Below are 19,508 nucleotides of genomic sequence, written 5' to 3'. Positions count from 1 at the left end.
GCACAGCTAATATATAGTAACAAAAAATAATAACAAAACAGATGAAATATCGGAGTTAATACATTTTTGCTCATATGTTGCCGTCACAGTATGAAAAGCACAAAGATTTTCTCAGAAAACACTTGTGTGAATGCAGTTGTACTCATCAAAAAACAAAACAGTGTATGTATGTTCTTGGATAAGAGGGAGCAGCACAGCGTACAAATCTGCCACGTTCGGCTGATTAGTATTTCACCATAACAAGTTCCTGTCATTGTGATGTATATTATTTTTCTGCATTTTGGACTATATTTTTTTTAGATTATGGGAACATTTTCCAAATTCCTTCCATGATCGGGGTCAGGTTTGCAACACTACTCAGAGGAAGTCAAGCTTGAAGACGTTCTCGTTCAAAGAAAAGGAGTCGGGAAAGTAATTTTAACAAAACCTACAAATGTTTTCATTTCGTCAACAATACAGCTATATAATAAGCATACTTGACCAGTCACCTGGAATGTCTGGGAGACTCCCGAATTCCAGGTACCTCTCCCGGACTCCCATGAGAACAGGACACCCTCCTGCATCCTCCCCACTTCCTAACGTGGACAGGATGATGCAATTCACTGCAAATCGGCATCCTCCACCCTCCCACCGTTGGTTAGATACACTCTTTATACCTATTGCATCTTCCTATGGTGGCCTCTCCTTCACCCACTTCGCCAGACCTGGTGCCCGCCCAGGTGGGGGAGTGGGTTTCCTCCTATCCTCCACCTGTACTTTTCGTGTCATTCCCCCTGAACCCTCCCTCTCCTTCTCCTCCTTTGAAGCCCACTCCATCCGCCTCTTCTACCCCATCCATCTCCGTGTCACTGTCATCTACCGCCCCCCCTGGCCCCACCTTCCTCTTCCTTGACAACTTTGCTGCCTGGCTTCCTCACCACCTCTCCTCCGACCTCCCCTCCATCATCCTTGGCGACTTTATCTTCCCCATGGACAATCCCACTGACCCTGCTTCCAGCAAACTGCTCACCCTTTCTTCCTCCCTTGATCTTACCCAGTGGACCTCCTCCTCCACCCACTGCCTTGGTCACTCCCTTGATCTTGTCTTCTCCTACCTATGTAGTCTCTCTGGCTTCTCCATCTCTCCCTTTCCTCTATCCAATCACCATCTCCTCTCCTTCTCTCTCTCCTCTTCTGCTCCCCTCCCCCTGCCCAAACCTACTCTGTCCATACGCAACCTCAACGCTCTTAACCCGGCCTCTCTGTCCTCCTCTCTCGATACCCTCCTTTCTCCCCTTTCCTCCCTGGCCTGCCCCAACCAGGCGGTCACCCTCTACAATCTCACCCTCACCTCTGCTCTGGATGCGGTCGCCCCTGCCCACTCCGTCCACCCTCGCTGCTCCAAACCCCAACCCTGGCACTCCAAATTTACCCGCTTCCTCCAAAAATGCTCCCGTACCGCAGAACGCCACTGGAGAAAATCCCGCTCCCTAGCTGACTTCCTCCACTTTAAATTCATCCTTTCTTCCTACAGCTCTGCCCTCTCACTCGCTAAACAATCTTTCTTTAAGTCCCACATCCTTTCCCAATCCTCTAACCCCCGCCGTCTCTTCGCCACCTTCAGCACTCTCCTGGCCCCACCCCCTCCTCCCTGACTGCCTCTGACTTCGCCTCCTTTTTCTCCTCTAAAATTGAGGCCCTCCGACTTGAAATCTCCTCCTCCACTCTTTCATCCACCCCCCCCCCCCCCACTTTTCCGTCCTCCCCCCCTAGCCACCTTCCCCTCCACTCCTTCCGCCCCACCACGGGCGAGGAAGCCCACTCTCTCACTTCATCCCCCCCCCCTCTACCTGTCCCCTGGATCCCATCCCCTCCCACCTTCTTCGCTCCCTTTCCTCCACCACCTGCTCCCACCTCGCTCACCTCTTTAATCTTTCTCTTTCCACCGGCATCTTCCCCTCCTCCTTCAAACATGCTCTCGTATCCCCCATTCTCAAGAAACCTAATCTTGAACACACTTCTCCCTCTAACTATCGCCCCATATCTCTTCTCCCCTTTGCCTCCAAAATTCTCGAGAGGCTCGTCTGCAGCCGTCTCTTCTCCTACCTTTCTGAACACTCCCTCCTTGATCCTCTACAGTCTGGTTTCCGCCCCCTTCACTCCACTGAAACTGCACTGGCTAAAGTCACCAATGATCTCCTCTCTGCTAAAGCCAGGGGCCACTTCTCCCTTCTCATCCTCCTTGATCTCTCAGCAGCCTTCGACACCGTTGACCACCCCCTCCTCCTCCACACCCTCCAGTCCTTTGGCCTCTCTGGCCCTGTCCTGTACTGGTTCACCTCTTACCTTGCTGACTGTTCCTTCTCCGTCACCACCTCTGGGTCTCTACCCCCCGTCCACCCTTCCAGTCGGGGTCCCTCAGGGCTCTGTTTTAGGACCCTTACTCTTCTCTTTATACACCTCTTCCCTGGGTGAACTCATCAGCTTCTACGGCCTCAATTACCACCTCTATGCTGACAACACTCAACTTTACCTCTCCTGATCTCTCTCCCTCCCTCGTCTCTAGGGTGTCCGCCTGCCTCTCTGCCATCTCCTCCTGGATGTCCTCTCGATTCCTCAAACTTAACCTCGCCAAAACTGAACTTATAGTCTTTCCTCCCTCTCACACCTCGCCCCCTTCTGACCTCTCTATCACTGTCGACAACACCTCTATCTCCCCTGTCCCCCAACTTCGCTGCCTCAGTGTCATCCTCGACTCCTCTCTCTCCTTTGGCCCCCACATTCTCTCTCTTGCTAAATCCTGCCGCTTCCAGCTGCGTAACATCGCTCGCATCCGGCCCTTCCTCTCCCAAGATGCCACCAAATGTCCTATCCACTCTCTGATCATCTCCCGCTTGGACTACTGCAACCTCCTCCTTACTGGCCTCCCCCACTCCCATCTCACTCCCCTTCGATCTGTACTTAACGCAGCCGCTAGGCTTATCTTCCTTTCTCGCCGCTCCTCTTCTGTCTCCCCCCTCTACCAATCCCTTCACTGGCTCCCCTTCCCCTACAGAATCCTGTTCAAGCTCCTCAGACTTACATACAAGGCCCTCGCCAACGCCACTGCACCCTACATCTCCACCCTCCTCTCTATTCATGCTCCATCCCGCCCTCTCCGTTCTGCCAATGACCGTCGCCTCTCTTCCACCCTGATCACCTCCTCCCACGCGCGTATCCAAGACTTTGCCCGCGCTCCCCCCCCCTCCACTGGAACAAGCTCCCTCCCTCCATCAGAACTTCCCCTAATCTGTCCAGTTTCAAACGGGCTTTAAAAACCCACCTTTTTCTTAAAGCCTTCCAGTCTTCTGCCTCTTCCCCTTCATTCCCCTTCCCCTATCCTCCGTTCCTCCATCTCTCCCCCGTGTCTCTCTGTCTGTCTACCCCACCCCTTAGATTGTACGCTCCTTTGAGTAGGGTATTCTCTTCTCCTGTCTTCACCACTGTTAACTCTGCTCTCCAGCTACTTAGCCCTCCTCCTTGAGGACCCTCTTCCCCCCCGTCACCTCTCGCTCCCTCCTCTCCCCTTGGGGGTCTCCCTGTCATCCGTGCCTTCCCTCTTGGACTCCGTCGTTGGCGGCCCTTCCCCTCTCCCCCCCCCCCGCCCTCTCTAGCTGTGCTTTGAGCTCACTGAGTTACTGTGCTTATTGTTTACTGTACTGTGCTGTCTCACCTCGTATTGTAATTTCGTTTGTCCCTGTACGGCGCTACGGACACCTAGTGGCGCCCTATAAATAAAAATTAATAATAATAATAAAATAAGCTCCACCCATTTCTAGCCATCAAGGGGTGGGGCTAGTATTCCAATGGTGACTCTGCCGTGCCTGAGCCACCTTTGTCCTACAGGGCCCTGAAGACAGGTGCCTTATGTCTACCTCCAAACCGTCCTGATTACAGTGGGACAGTCCCAATTCACAGGCCTAAAAAGGGGCGGGGCTTACATGGAAGTAAGCGGGGGTTGGACATAAAGTGGGCCTGGATAGGTGTATTACAGAGGGGTTTGGTGAACTGTGAGCGTGTGTATTTACGGATCAAGGGCTTGGGCGTATTTTGTCCTGACGTTGGGTAAATGTGGGGAGGTATGCTTTAGGTGCTTCAATATATATATATAATTATGTGGTGTAAGCTTTTCTTTTACATAGTTGTACAAGTTATAGTGTAAGAGGAACAGTCCCTTTGGTTACAAATTCGTTACACTGGCCTAATCTTCATCTCCGCGTACTTATAGGAATATTTATAGCCCCTGCCCGTGCCCCAGTTAATGCCTATGGCCACTGTGCTGTGCTCCCCTAGGAAATACTGTCCATTTAGGTTGGCATTATGACATGCAGAATACCACCAGCCTCCTTTAAACATCTCAGAGCAGCTATTTGAATGTTTGTCGTTGTCTTGGTCCTTGGTGCTAAACTTCATGTTGTTATGGGAGGCCATGGAGTCCCCTGTAGATATAAAAAGAGAAACGGGAAACTGAACATATATATAGAATGGAAATAACCAAAGTAGGTTTAAAATTGAGACATTACCTTCCCATAATGTTGTGAGAGTAAGCGCATATGTCAAAGCCATTGTCTGCCTCCCAAAACTAACAAAAGCACTAAATTATACTATATAACTATATTTTTGGAGTGTGGGAGGAAACTGGAGCACCCGGGGAAAACCCATGTAGAACATACAAACTCCACACAGATAAGGCCATGGTCGGGAATCAAACTCATGACCCCAGTGCTGTGAGGCAGAAGTGTTAACCACTGAGCCACTGTGCTGCCCATACTGGGTATGTGGCCAATATCACCCAGTTCATATGTGTAGACACTGGATTCATATTTCCTTACTCATTTCTGTTTTAAAAGGGTGTTTCGACACTTATGGACCACCCTGTATTTGTGTCATTTGTGTCACTACTCTATATGAATATTTGGTGTCATTTTGTCTGTTATTTCATGAGTGCATTCAGAGGGCTACAGAAAAATAAGGGGGCAGAAAGAGAGGGCTACAGAAAAATGAGAAGGGCAGAAAGAGAGGGCTACAGAAAAACGAGGGGGGCAGAAAGAGGGCTACAGAAGAACGAGAAGGGCAGAAAGAGAGGACTACAGAAAAATGAGACGGGCAGAAAGAGAGGGCTACAGAAAAATGAGGGGGGCAGAAAGAGAGGGCTACAGAAAAACAAGGGGGGCAGAAAGAGGGCTACAGAACAACGAGGGGGGCAGAAAGAGGGCTACAGAAAAATGAAAAGGGCAGAAAGAGAGGGCTACAGAAAAACGAGAAGGGCAGAAAGAGAGGGCTACAGAAAAATGAGGGCGGCAGAAAGAGAGGGCTACAGAAAAACGAGAAGGGCAGAAAGAGAGGGCTACAGAAAAATGAGAAGGGCAGAAAGAGAGGACTACAGAAAAACGAGGGGGACAGAAAGAGAGGGCTACAGAAAAACGAGAAGGGCAGAAAGAGAGGGCTACAGAAAAACGAGAAGGGCAGAAAAAGAGGGCTACAGAAAAACAAGAAGGGCAGATGGAGAGGGCTACAGAAAAACGAGAAGGGCAGAAAGAGAGGACTACAGTAAAACGAGGGGGACAGAAAGAGAGGGCTACAGAAAAACGAGAAGGGCAGAAAGAGAGGGCTACAGAAAAACGAGAAGGGCAGAAAGAGAGGACTACACAAAAATGAGGGGGCCGAAAGAGAGGGCTACAGAAAAACGAGGGGGGCAGAAAGAGGTGAGTTCCGGCACCTTTTTTCTTACCAAAAAAACCACTGACTGCATCAGTGTGTACCCAGCTTAACTCTCATGGTGGTGTTACACAAGCTGATTTAATTCAATATTTTTTTCAAAATAATTTCAATACAGCCTGAATAGCTATACAAAATATTCAAGCAGTTTCTGTGCGCCAGTTTAATCTGAATCAGCATCAACCTGTTTTACGCCAAGTTACTATTACGCATTCAAAGGATTCATTTGGAGGATGATAGGCACTTCTTTAATTTCCTGGCAGCATTTATGGACTAATTGTACGTTTATTCACTATATATCCGAACATATTATTCACAACATTTATTTGCCATCGTTGAGCTATTTCTGGGTCATTTTTTATCAATTGGCGCCAGCCAAGTATATTGTACATTGTACACTGATTCCCCTACGTACCTGCGTCGCCCTCGCTGAGCTTCCCCAGTAACAACTTGTACTTTTCGTCCTCTCCCAAAACTTTGAATGATGAGTATTTTGCAAAGTACTTGGTGTTTTCAAAATCCTGCAGATCAACGCGTAGCTCCCAGGTGCCTGCGGGCAGAGAGGTGACAATCCTCATCAGTCATCAACATTTATATATATTGCGCCAACATATTCCATATCGCTGTACAACTGGGAACGAGCACAGTAATAAAACAATACTGGGTAATACAGACAGACAGAGAGGTAAGAGGGTCCTGCTCACAAGCTTACAATCTATGGGACAATTGGTGGGAATGTTGGGGAAAGGGAGGTATGTAATGGGCAGCCTAGCACCTCTATGGGGACATGACGGCACCCGAATCACGCAACTGAGACGCCCACATTCACAATGACCATGCCCCCTGTCCCGCTGGTGGGGACAGACATGGTGGGTGGTATGGTACTGCCGTTACATGGTGTGCCTAGTTTAAGGCTCCGCAGCCGCTGCACCCACTGGAGGATCCAGAGTGGGGCCATTGGGGCAATCCCTCCCTTCCTAACAACAATCTTCATACCTTTCAATTGTGGCCGAGAGGTCTGATCAAAGAGAAGGAGGGGGCGTGGCCAACCAATCAGAGTGAAGGAGGGGCATGGTTATATTAAATCCCCCCCCGCCTTAATAAAAAAAAGTCTGCCCCTGGCTGCACCCCCCTGCAACACCGGTAGTTCCATCACTGCCAATGAGGTGGGCATGAAAATAATCCCTAGCTTAAATTAAGTATGGCATAATCCCCAAGTGAGATTTGTTGACTAAAGTGCAAATCCCCTGTACAAATCCCACCTGTGATTTCATGCATCTACTTTTGTCAGTGCACCCACACACGGATTGGTGGGCAAGCCTGGTGACATTTATGAGGGTGGAAATGTCTGCGATGCTTGATTGAGCGGATCCGAGGAGAGTGCAGGTTAGGTGTGTTAGTGTCCCTAAATTTGCACAAACGAGATTTTGTTTTGCGGGATAAGATTATTTATAATGAAATAAGGGGGTAGGGGGTTTAGGGAATAGATCCGTGTTTTGCTGGAGGGCACGTAGACTATTTCCCCATGCATTTTGAACACTAATAAAAGCATTCAAACACAAAACCCTGGCACAGAACTGGTACAGGTATCGCACTAATACTTGTTTTATGGCGGTATCCTCATACCGCGTAATCTTCCTGCCGGCAGTAACCCTTTCATGTCTAGGGTGAAGCGACAGAGAGCTCTAATACACCCAGCCTGATAGGATTCACTTTAGTTCAGTAGATTATTCCTTTGACCATGTCCAATACCCACCACGCCAGGTAGGCAACACAGTTTTTAAATAGTCTACCAAAGTAACCTCAGTTTATGTGTATAATAAATGTGGGACACAATTCCTATATCATGACAGAACTTGGGATATATGACATTGCAGGCATCTGCTGTGGATATGTGCAAGCTATCAGCCGTGTATTCGCTAAGAGACTGACTGCTGTGTCCTTCAGCAGACTCAATGACCGGATTATATATATTCAACACATGCCTATATAGACAAACTTAGATTTGTTATTTTAAGACTCCGGTCTTTTTTATATGGGGATCACAGGTGAAAATGTGACATTGCAGAAAGCAATACCTGAAAATGTTATCTTAGAGAGATTATCGTTCCCCAGCCAAAACTCAGTGAGCCGGCTGCCAAACCCCTTCTTGTAGGCATCCCAATCACGGAAAAAATCCACCGAGCCATCCCAACGTCTCTGGAACACCTACAGTAATAAGAGTTATAGACAGAATACCTTCTTTATACAGATAAATAGAAAGAGAAATGATCATTTAAACAGACCATTTTTTAAACCTATTATCTCAATCTATCCATTTTTAGTATTTTAGTGTCAGGAAGCCTGTGTATATATTGTAAGACTGACTGACAGGTCTCTGTAGATATACAAGCTGCATCACATACTGTAACCATCAGGAATGTGTTTCATTGGACACGAGATGCCTGTGGAACATCCTTTGTAGTGATACGATTCTTATGCTCTCACTTGCTCTACATCTTGATTAATACATGTGTCCAATAGGATTTGGGAATTATTTTTTATCATTTTTCCCCACTAAATATTTTTATTAGGATGATCTTAATGTCTACTAAACATAAAATAAATATTTACAGTTGCTCTTGATTGCAAACACATGTTATAGCATGCATACAAGAGTGTTATCATTACCGATCAGGACTTAGACTAGACCTGTAGATGGAGCAAGAGATACGGCAGAAAAACAAGTAACTTTGAGATGACCAAAGTTTACTGTATATTGACAATGGGTGAACGACACTTCTACACTCTGTTCCCTCCCAGGAATCGTAGGCTGTAATAAGTGTCCTCTGTGTATGAAGATGTATTGAACGTTGCTGCGTTTAGTACTCACTGTCCAGCCTCCTCCGTCAGTGTGCATATCACATAGGACCTTCACGGGCTGACTGCCGTCTGGGTATACGGTGTACCAGTCACTCAGCGCCTCCCCCTGATTCTGCAGCTCCTTACAGCTCCTGGCAGCTGAGATGTAAAGGAAACGGACAGGATGTGATATGTTACTCCAGGGAAATGATATGGAAGTATCTCACACTAAGCTTACTTCATTGTAAACAAGATGCCGATTTGAAATGAGCTGTAGTTTTTGTTGTGTCATTTAAAATAAGACCCCAAAAAACGTATTCAGAAACATCTATCACTGTATTAAAGTACATTTGACTTTCTTCCTATTATGTTTATTTTTTCCTTTGTTAATTGGTGCCTGTTTATGGAAAAGTAGTGATAAGGATGACTTTTTTTGTATAAGCACTGATAGAAAAAACTATTACCGCAAATTATTGTTGAGCCAGTCTCCGCAAATATGCGGAAAATGTTTTATTCGACCTGATAACTAATTTTTTTACCGGCGAATGTAAGCTAAGGAGTTTGTGTCAACTGTCAATAGTCCCCTAGCTGTACTAGCTGTTCCCCTAGAACTAATAGCTATCTGGTACACTTTAAGTGAAGGCTCCGGTATTCAAATTTACTGTAATCCATATTTGCCTTAAAGGAATTTTCTTATTTGTTTTTTTTACCTGTTTAAATTGTCGTGTTCCTCATAAAAGTCAAAATACACAGAAGAGATATCCTTCAAAACATCTTCATTGCAGATAGCGTGATTCCAAAAGAGATTTTTACATTGGTCCCTTAATTGCCAACTGTTTATTAGAGATGTTCACTGACCCCCGTGTTCTGGTTTTGGTTTTGGATCTGGATTAACTTCGTGTTTTGGTAAAACCGCCCTCGCGTGTTTTGGTTTTGGATCCCGATTTTTTTTTTTTCTTTCTAAAATCCTTATTTTTTTGTGCTAAAATCACATATTCTTGCTTTTTTTCCCCCCTACATTATTATTAACCTCAATAACACTCATTTCAAATCATTTGCAGTCAAATTTGACCACCTCACAGGTCACAATATTATTTTCATACACTTTCAAACAAAGACTGCAGATTTAGAAGACCTAGCCTGCCAGACCTATTATTTTTATTTCAGTAATGACAATTCGCAATGGAGCTCTCCTGAATGTCACTGGAGACTTTGAAGAACACTGCTACCCCTCCTCTTTCTTTTCTACTTATGACGCTGCCCAACTGCACTAGAGACTGCCAAGAACTGTGCCACCCCTTCTGTGTCCCTCTGTGAAATGGCGCTGGATCGCCGTGGAGGGCGGTACTTATAGAATCCAAAGCTCCCGAGATCAGACGATGTAACGATGACGTTTTGCCTCGTTTCTAATTTTGAGGGCGCGCATAAGTACCGGCTCGGCTCGGCTCGGTACTTGGATCTACTAAGTTCAGGTGTGTTCGGTTCTTGGGGAACCGAGCCATGAGCATCTCTACTGTTTATACAACACTTTAGTGTCCCATTCTAAAGAAGCTCTGCAGACAAACGGACGCCCTCTGCAAATTTACATTCATTAGGAGAGAATTAAGAAAACTGTTCCACAGATACCTTTGTAGAAAAGGAGGCGTTGTCCACAGCAGCCAATCAGATTCTAGCTGTCATTTTTTCTGGTACAGTTTAGATAATGTTTAGAAAATGAGAGCAAGCATCTGATTGGTGGCTATGAGCAACGGAAACCTTTCAGCATAACAATTTAAAATATTTCTAGGAGAAATAGTGTGTTTTAAGTACATTAGTCTCCTTTATTAACGTCTATATTGTGTTTATTAGCCTACAGACCAAGAATAGCTCAAGTTTCTTAACAATTAATTAAAGGGTTTAATTATGTCTGCAGCACAATACAACAATGCTTTCTAATGATCGTTGCTCGATGCTTATGGTTATTTTAATCAAAGTTAGTATAAAGTTAAGTTCACGGTATTCCTGGTACTTTTGACTTGTGTTTGTTAATGAAAAGAATATTATACCATGGTACTTATCATAGACATGTCATATGAGTCACAAAATCCATGTATTCAGGATTCACTCACCGTACGGTGAATCAGTTTTGCTGCTTTCTCCTTTTTCGCCTATCAATTAAAAACAAAATGAGAGGTAAAGACCATCTTGCCTGCAGCCTATCATGTACACTACACTCAACACGTTCAATTTCTTTAAATTTGAAGCTAAATTTGAACAAATAATACAAATGTTTCAGGTACAGACTTGGGCTGTGGTGGGATTACTGTGGGGAAAGGTCTGAACTCACTATCACGTCAGAGCAGGGGCAAATCAGAGCACAGACTACTGGGGTACGGTCTGCATAACTGCCCCCACCTCCAAAGCTCACTATTCGGCCCAGCAATGTAGTCTCCCCCCCCCCCGCCCCCCTCCCCCCACAATCAACTATTTGAGCTTTTGACCATAAATATAGCAACATTCTTTGCTTCCTCAAATTAAATACAAGGAGATATATATTTTCCTATGAAGTCTTATTGGAATTATAACACCACACTCTGTAGATTTAGAAGACAAATATTGTCCAAATTGGTACTTTATATAATCTTGTACATATGTTTGATTAGATAGTAAGAGAGACAGATATGAGCTAGATGGATTCATACACGATAGATATATAGACAGACAGGTAAAGGTATGCAAGAGAGATATGATAGATAGATAGATAGATAGGTATGAGAGAGAGAGAGAGATAGACAGACAGATAAAGATAGATGAGAGAGAGAGATATGAGAGATAGCTAGATATGCGATAAATTGAGACAGACAGATAAAGAGATATGAGAGAGAAAGATTAGATATATTGATAAATATGAGATAGATTTTGCAATATGACGCTAATATTTGAATGATACTTTCACACCTTTCTCTCCTTTTGTTCCCTCAATGCCAGATTCCCCTGTAACAAAAAATAAACAATAATTAAATAATTATATAAATAATTCATTATATTTCTTGAAAAACTAATTGATATATTTTGTATTAGATAATTTTGTGGCCTGTTTGGACTTTTGGTTCCACTGTTATAACCTGGCTTCGGTGCACATGTGACCACCCCCACGCATACTCAGAAAAGTGTATCAATCACTGTATTTCAATCCCACGCCATCCTCTTTGGCCCTGCCCACCTCCCTTTCAGTGTCGATGAATGTGAATTGCAGAGTTCCGCTAGAACATAGGCTTTAACCCGTGAGTGATCCAACCCCTTTTACATAATTTAAGGGTTTTTCCTCTAACCCACTATATATAGAGTGTAGGCACCAACCTTTCTGTCCAGGTGGACCGACCTTCCCTGGTTCCCCAGCGTGTCCTGGAAAATTGCAAATCAGTGTTACAAAATTTGAAAGTGGAACTAAAATGTGTTACGCAAAGGAAGAAAACACCAATATCAGATATGTAACAGTACAGAGTTAATGTAACGGAGAACACAATACTAAAAGTTATAGACACTGTAGTGCTAGGGATCAGGTCCAGTGCTACCATTAGGCAACTGCATAGGGCGCCAGGCTTTTTGGGGCTGCCCCTGCTGTCCAGGAAAGATTAAATTTCTCCGGTGCCCATGGGTGAAAGAGCGCATAAGCAGCTGGCCTGGAGCACACAGCCTCTATCTGCTCACACTGAGAGGCAGCTGTATAACCTCTGGCCTGCAGGGTGCGCTGTGGGAGAGAAAGCACCCAGAGGGGGACTGACATGTGATCAGATCCCTTCTATCACAGGGAGAACAGAGCAGCAACAGGTAAGTGAGGGTTAAGGGGGGATTTAAAGTGTTTGGTGGGAAGTTGATGTTGAGAGGATTAATCATAATGAGGGTGAGAGGATTAATGGGCTGCTCTTCATGAGTCTGAGGGAGTTATTAATTAAGGGATAATGAATATAAATGGGATTATTTAATGATGTTGGTGTAAATTAATTATGGTTAATGATTACAAAGGGGTTAATGATTCTGAAGGTTTTTTTATGATGAGGCCAAAGGATTTAATGACTATGAGGGGGATGATGTGGAAGTTAATAGTTATAAGTGGGTTAATTTGTAATGTTGGGGGTTAATTATGGGGAGATTAATGTTAATAAAGTGGTTATTATGATAGGGAGAGATTTAAGGATTTTGAGGAGGTTAATGACAGGATTGATTAATGAGGGGGTTACTTATGATGGACCGCTGCTGTGTGCTTGGCCCCCAGATTAAAATTTGACAACCAGCGCCTGCATGTAATGTGTGGGGAGAGGGGTGCTGGTGGTTTTGGTGTAATGTGTGGGGCTATTACTGGCTTATTACTGTTTTGAAATCTAACATTTGGAATCCCCCCCCCCCCCAGGACAGTCCTCTGCATCAGACATCAGTGCACCTGGACTGCAGGCTTACCTGCCACCCAGATGGCTGTAAGTTATTATTTTTTATTTTTCAAAAGTTTAGTATTGTGGGGGGCGGATGATTGATCGTTTGCCTAGGGCGCCGATTAGCGCTGCATCGGCCCTGCTAGAGATATGTATTTATGCAATAACTAGTGTGACACTGAGACCTCGAAGGTGCTTCTCACAAAATATTCCTAATCTAACACCCTTTTGGATCGGCCATCTGGTTCAGCATTGATGACCCGCACACTGGTGACATAAGCTGTTTAAACTTTAAGCTCCTCCCCACACCTAAGGCTTGAGAAGGAGGACAGAGCTTCAGCTGACCTCTGTGGAGGCATTTTGAAAAGATAGCAGAAGATCCCACATCCTTCCCCATTCCCTGCAGTTAATATTGTATTTTTGTTCAAACAATATTGCAGATTCTTTTAAAGCAGCCAGTCCTAAATGCTTTAATTGTGTTTAATCCATAATGGATGCAATATTGGCAAATCATTATCAATTGGGGAATAATATATTAGTGGGTTTCTTTTTTAATGGATACAAATTGCAGATTTATGTTTTGGAATCTAATAATCTCACTATAGTTATATAATGACTTATTGACCAACGGCATCAGTTTGGACACACATAACACAAATAATAATACATAATATTGCATATTTTGCCTTTCCCTCTCCAGTAATGCCCATAGATCTGCATGCATTCCTGAGAGATCAGTGAACGTCTTGGCTATACAGTATATATATATCTATATCTATCTATCTATCTATCTATCTATCTATCTATATATATATATATATATATATATATCTACTATATAAATGCCTAGTGGCGTGTGTGAAAAAAAACAAAACAAGCTGCAGCGCCACCTGCTGGGCAGAGTTATACACTGACCTATATATTTCTTGAAGGAGAAGTGACAGTTGGGAGTGGTTGGTGGTTGCCGGGGGTGACAGTGGGGAGTTTTTAACACCTTAAGTAGCTTGATGAAGGATGTGGCGATGAAGATGAAGGATGAGGTGATGGAGAAAAATGATGAGGTGGTGACATGTGGACAAAACCACGTTAAAAAAGGGCGCTTGCGTCGGGAAGTAAAGCTCTTCCCCTGAGGAGGCCTGGGCTAGGCCCAAATGCATGACAAGAACCTTTTTAACACCTTAAGTAGCTTGATTTGACTAGAATGTATGAGTATCATGCACGTGTTAACTTGTATATGTATATGTGTGTGTGAAATTCACTGACCTTTTGGTCCCAGTGATCCAGCTTCTCCTTTTCCTCCAGCTGTTCCTGGGAATCCGGGGCATCCTCTGAGAATGGTCAGCTTGTCCGAGCTTCCAACCCCCACAACCTTCACTTCTGCAAGGATGGAAGGGTTCATTTATATAAAAATGAACCATTGGGAAGCCAAAACGTCACAATATACCTTCAACCCTTCTTAATTATTATGGGTTATTTGTATTAGTTCAAGTGGAATGAGTACGTTCATATTGTTAGTGTATAACGTTTTTTTGTCATTTATACACCCACAGCTACTTCTACCGTAGCTTATTCCTTAAATGGGTTTCCCGCTGTTAGACTACCGCCCAGTCACTTAGTTTTGTAGTGTCGTCAAGGCGTATTTTTACTTCTCTGTATTTTTGTGTTCGTAACGAGCAAACAAAAAAAAAACAATTACTTTTTAATTTTCTTTATTGTCCTTAAATAAAATTTACTAACGCTTATAGGATTATTAGATTGTAAACTCCAATGGGAACTGTGTAAAGTTCTCTGATTGTACAATCCAGCACTTAATATACTTTACACTTATAATTCAATTTCAGGGAAGGTCTAATGTCCTTTGCAACAACTAAAAAATAATCTTCATCTGTTTGGTTAAACACTGTTTCTAGTGATGTGTACTAATTTCTGACATATCAAGGAGTGTTTTGCTTTTTTGCATCTTGTATGTGTAAGTGTTCATTAGGAAAGAAGATGATAGAGAACACTTAGGGCTAGATTTACTAAACTGCGGGTTTAAAAAAAGTGGAGATGTTGCCTATAGCAACCAATCAGATTCTAGTTATCATTTGTTTCGTACATTCTACAAAATGACAGCCAGAATCTGATTGGTTGCTATAGGCAACATCTCCACTTTTTCAAACCAGCAGTTTAGTAAATATAGCCCTTAGTAACCATTCTGAATGACTATCAGGGCTGCCAAGAAGAATTCAGGGCCCGGGTACAACAAATTCATGGGGCCCCCCTCATATTCAAGTAAGCCAACAATTTAGGTGTATGATCATACATTCAGGGGCGTGGCTAGCCAAACGGCGGTGCAAAAATTTTGGGAGGTGTGGTCATGCATTTGGGGGCGTGGCAAACGTGCCATTGGGGCGTGGCTAACATAAAAACCACTAGGCTCTCAATTCGCCGGAGCGTCACATATGTTCAAGCACTCCTGACTTTCAGGACATCTACCACCACAGTGTAGTATACAAACAATGCAGTGTGTACACAAACAGTTCAGTCTTGGCCTACACCTTACATTGGGCACAACATTCACCAAAAATTGGTATTGTCCCTACTAGAATCACAACATTTCACACACTGTGCTGCTCTCTCCTACCTGTTCTTCTCACTTTCTCCACCTGTGGCTGCTGGTTTCTTTAGTTGTGGCTTGTCCGGATCCAGGAATGTTGAAGGATCTATTTTGAAAAAAAAATGGCTACATTTAGAAAATTACAGCCAGCCCCGGCGTTAAATCAATAGCACCCACAATTAATAATTAGGCCTTCCTCCAGCCCCAACATTAAAATAATACTATTCACATTTAATAAATAAACTTCCTGCAAACAGCCCCAGCAGTACCTATTTCTTGCAACCATCACTGCCATTAAATAATTCAGTCACATTTAATAAATAGACCTCATTCTCCCTAAACTCACCCCAACATTCAATAGCCCCCAAAACTTTTTTTCTCCTCTGTTCCTCTCTCCTTTTTTTCCTCCACTGTTCCTCTTTCCCACTTTTTTTCCTCCTCTGTTCCTCTTTCCCACTATTTTTTCCTCCACTCTTCCTCTTTCCTACTTTTTTTTCTCATCTGTTCCTCTCTCCTTTTTTTCCTCCACTGTTCCTCTTTCCCACATTTTTTTCTCCTCTGTTCCTCTCTCCTTTTTTTTCTCCTCTGTTCCTCTTTCCCACTTTTTTTCCTCATCTGTTCCTCTTTCCCACTTTTTTTTCTCCTCTGTTCCTCTTTCCCACTATTTTTTCCTCCACTCTTCCTCTTTCCTACTTTTTTTCTCATCTGTTCCTCTCTCCCACTTTTTTTCCCTCCTCTGTTCCTCTTTCCCACTTTTTTTCCTCCTTTGTTCCTCTCTCCCACTTTTTTTTCCTCCTCTGTTCCTCTTTCCCACTTTTTTTTCTCCTCTGTTCCTCTCTCCTTTTTTTTCTCCTCTGTTCCTCTTTCCCACTTTTTTTTTAATTCCTCTGTGGCTCTCTGCTTTTTTTCCCTCCTCTGTTTTTCTCTCCCCTTTCTTTATAGTACTGTCCATCTCTGTTTTCCTCCCCTTGCCTTTCCGTTTCTTTACTTACCTTTTGTCAACTTCTTTCCTTTCTTTTCTTCTCTTCTGTCAACTTCTTCCATTTCTTCTCTTCTGTCTCCTCTTCTGTCTTCTTTCTTCATGCTGGCTGCGGCGCTCCTCACTGACTGACAGGCGTGACTTGATGACGTCACGCCCGGCAGTCAGTGTGAATGGAGAAGAGGAGAGGAGGGACACGGCGCCGCGCGATCACGTGAGTATCGTTTTTTTTCTTTTTCTTTTTTTCTTCCAGCTCCCCCCACCAACGAATAAACCCCCCCCCCCCCCGCGGGAAAAAAAATAAAAATAAATAAAAATCGCAAAAAAGAAAATTATAAAAAAAAAAAAAAAAATTTAATTAGCGGAGAGGGCCCGGCCCGGGCCCCCTGGCATGGCCGGGCCCGGGTAAAATGTACCCGCTCCCCCCCCCTCTCGGCGGCCCTGATGACTATATGTACACTTGGTAACGTCTTGTCTTTGAGCTATGTAAATCCAGTATCATCTGAAACACAGAGGGTGACTGGCGGTACTGCGACTCATTCACATATAGTGCCTGCAGATTTTACTACGCAACGTGAATGTGAATACATTGCCATGCAGCATGTATGCTTCACATGTGTCAGGATATACATGGCTAAACTCTGATGTAGCTTATCGCTCAGTAAATGATTGTGACTACATTGAGGACTACTGCGAAGCCTTTAAACAAAGGTTCTGGAGTCTATTGATAATGTGACAGTGTTGTCACCTTCCAACCAAATTTATCAATTAGCCCAATTATTAGCCAGTCAATTTTGATTTGTATTATCGGGCCAATTGCATGATATCTGCTGAGTTATTCATCAACATCAACAACATTTATTTATATAGCGCCAGCAAATTCCGTAGCGCTTTACAATTGTGCGTGGCCGACTTAACCTTCCCCTCTCCACCACCCTACGCCCCCATATTAAAGCACAAAAATAGCAACTCAAAAAGGGCAGGTGTGAAATCCTATTCTATGTTTCTATGACTATGTTCTAGGCAGTGAGAGCGTGCGTGTGTATTTTTAGTCCTATATGTTTTGCAAATTTTGTAGCAGCTAAAAAGGTAGATCTTTAGTATTGAGATTAAAGTAATAATTAATGACCATGTATAGGTGTTTTTATGTCTTACCTGGGCAGGAATCCTCCGCAATACAGAATGAGTTTAATAATAAGATCGCAGCGAGCGCTGGTAGACACATGATTGTCCGCTGTGAGTGTTTGGACCCCACTGACTGCACATAGTGTGGGATTCTGGTTTAATAGTCTCTTCATGAAGGCAGCTGTACAAACACATCTGCTACGTCTCCTGATCCTTCAGGTCATAGGATCAAGAGGGAAAAAAACATCATTTGGGACTCTTAGTATTGTCATCACAATACTGGCCATGTTGTCATGTATTCTGTGTTGTTAGATGCTGTTAGTGATAGTAATCCATCACTCGGTACCCTTGGCAATGGTCTTGTTGGTTACAGTTGTGTTGACTGTAATTGCTCAACGCATAAAGTGATTGGTCCCTTGACTATAGAGTATATTACAGTTGTGTGCGGTGGTAATCATATTCACGTTGTAGATAACACCGACAACGAGTTCATGGACAATATATGTTCGAACCTGACTTCTACGACATTAAAAAATATGCAGACTTACCTTTTTAATGACAACAGAAGTATCCGACTGTCTTCTGAAACATCTCAATCCCAAGTATTAACGACACTGGGTTTTAACGTCACTAAAAATGGCAACCGCCATAACAGAAGTTTTTAAAGCGGGAATGCCATTGCCGCTTTAAAAACTTCTGATATGGCCATGGTCGCCATTTTTAATGACATCAAAACCCAGTGCCGTTATTACTTGTCATCGGGATGTTTCAGAAGACAGTCGGATACTTCTGTTGTCATTCAAAAGGTAAGTCTGCGTTTTTTTAATGTCGTGGAAGTCAGATTCAGACATATTTTGTCCATAATCTCGTTGTCGGTGTTATCTACAACGTTAATTAGTACCCAACCCGTTGTGTGTGGGCAGGAGGGGGGGTACTGTATAGTGATTTTGTTAAATTGTGTTAAGTGTGTTATACTGTATGGGGATTGGCTGCAGTGTTTAGTAGTTGTGTCATGTGTGTAGGGGTTAATGCATTGCCCCACGGTTGTTTCATAGTGTGTGTTATGTTTATGTGTTGTGTTCTAGTGTTGTGTATAGGGGATATTTTTCTGATTTAAAGGAATAACAAAGGTAAAATTATAAGTACTGTATATAAAGAAGTATCAACAAAATATAACTTAGTCCGGCACTGAAATGACTGCTCAGACTCGGTACCAGCGCTGGGGATCTGCACCCCAAAAGTAGATAATTGAACAACCAAGGTATGCAGTGGTATGTCCGAGTCTGCCACAAAAACACTCATGCACAAAGTATATATTTATAAAATGTTTATTCTAACATATAAAAAACCATAATAGGTACAACCAATGAGGACTATAATCTGTGCCAAAACAATTGGTTGCGAGGTAGGTGCACCTACACGTTTAACCAGATATTATATGTACCAGTCCAGCAACTGTATAAAAACCGTTCCACTCTAATATTATAGAGATTGCGATATATTTTTCACGGAATTTCCAAACCCTGTCAGGGAATTTAAATGGAGAATAAAGTGATGTATTTGGGAGGTCCAACTCCGGAATAACTGATGAAATCCAATACGAAATGTCAAAAGGTAACAAAGGTCTCTTACCAATTCTGGCGATGTATTATAGGACCAGTACCTTATTCTGTACTATGTACTGTGTAACCGACATGGATCCTCCTCCTCTAGATGCAGAAAATATACGGAGCTCTATGGATAGCTCTTGTTCTCACCACATGAACTCCAAACACTAGCGCGTGGTCTCGCTAGTGACCGACGTCATAGAAGTGCGTCC

The 19,508-nt window shown here is 43.6% G+C and overlaps 2 protein-coding genes across 3 annotated transcripts in view; one reads left to right on the top strand and one right to left on the bottom strand.

Annotated features, from left to right (window-relative positions):
* RALGDS (ral guanine nucleotide dissociation stimulator) overlaps window positions 1-19,508 on the top strand; it is a 165,299-nt gene that overhangs the window by 9,789 nt on the left and 136,002 nt on the right. The window contains exon 1 of one of the 2 annotated variants that reach the window (XM_075185337.1): window positions 12,975-13,031. The exons of the other annotated variant lie outside the window; for it this stretch is intronic. Within the exon in view, the coding sequence (XP_075041438.1) occupies window positions 13,026-13,031 (6 nt within the window). The 5' untranslated portion in view covers window positions 12,975-13,025. Of the gene's footprint in view, window positions 1-12,974; window positions 13,032-19,508 lie in introns of those variants that run through there. 2 annotated transcript variants of the gene reach the window in all.
* Window positions 3,631-17,806, bottom strand: LOC142101126 (ficolin-1-like). The gene is made up of 9 exons (XM_075185341.1): window positions 17,720-17,806; window positions 14,250-14,363; window positions 11,917-11,961; window positions 11,515-11,550; window positions 10,686-10,724; window positions 8,609-8,736; window positions 7,815-7,944; window positions 6,152-6,286; window positions 3,631-4,457 (listed from the first exon to the last, which is right to left on the bottom strand). Exons 1-9 carry the CDS (start codon window positions 17,787-17,789, stop codon window positions 4,210-4,212), a joined length of 945 nt encoding a protein of 314 aa, XP_075041442.1. The 5' UTR covers window positions 17,790-17,806; the 3' UTR covers window positions 3,631-4,209.

Source organism: Mixophyes fleayi, chromosome 9, assembly GCF_038048845.1.
Source record: "Mixophyes fleayi isolate aMixFle1 chromosome 9, aMixFle1.hap1, whole genome shotgun sequence".
Classification (NCBI taxonomy): Eukaryota; Metazoa; Chordata; class Amphibia; order Anura; family Limnodynastidae; genus Mixophyes; species Mixophyes fleayi.
Note: the sequence above shows the minus strand (reverse complement) of the source record. Positions and strands in the feature narration are given on the sequence as shown.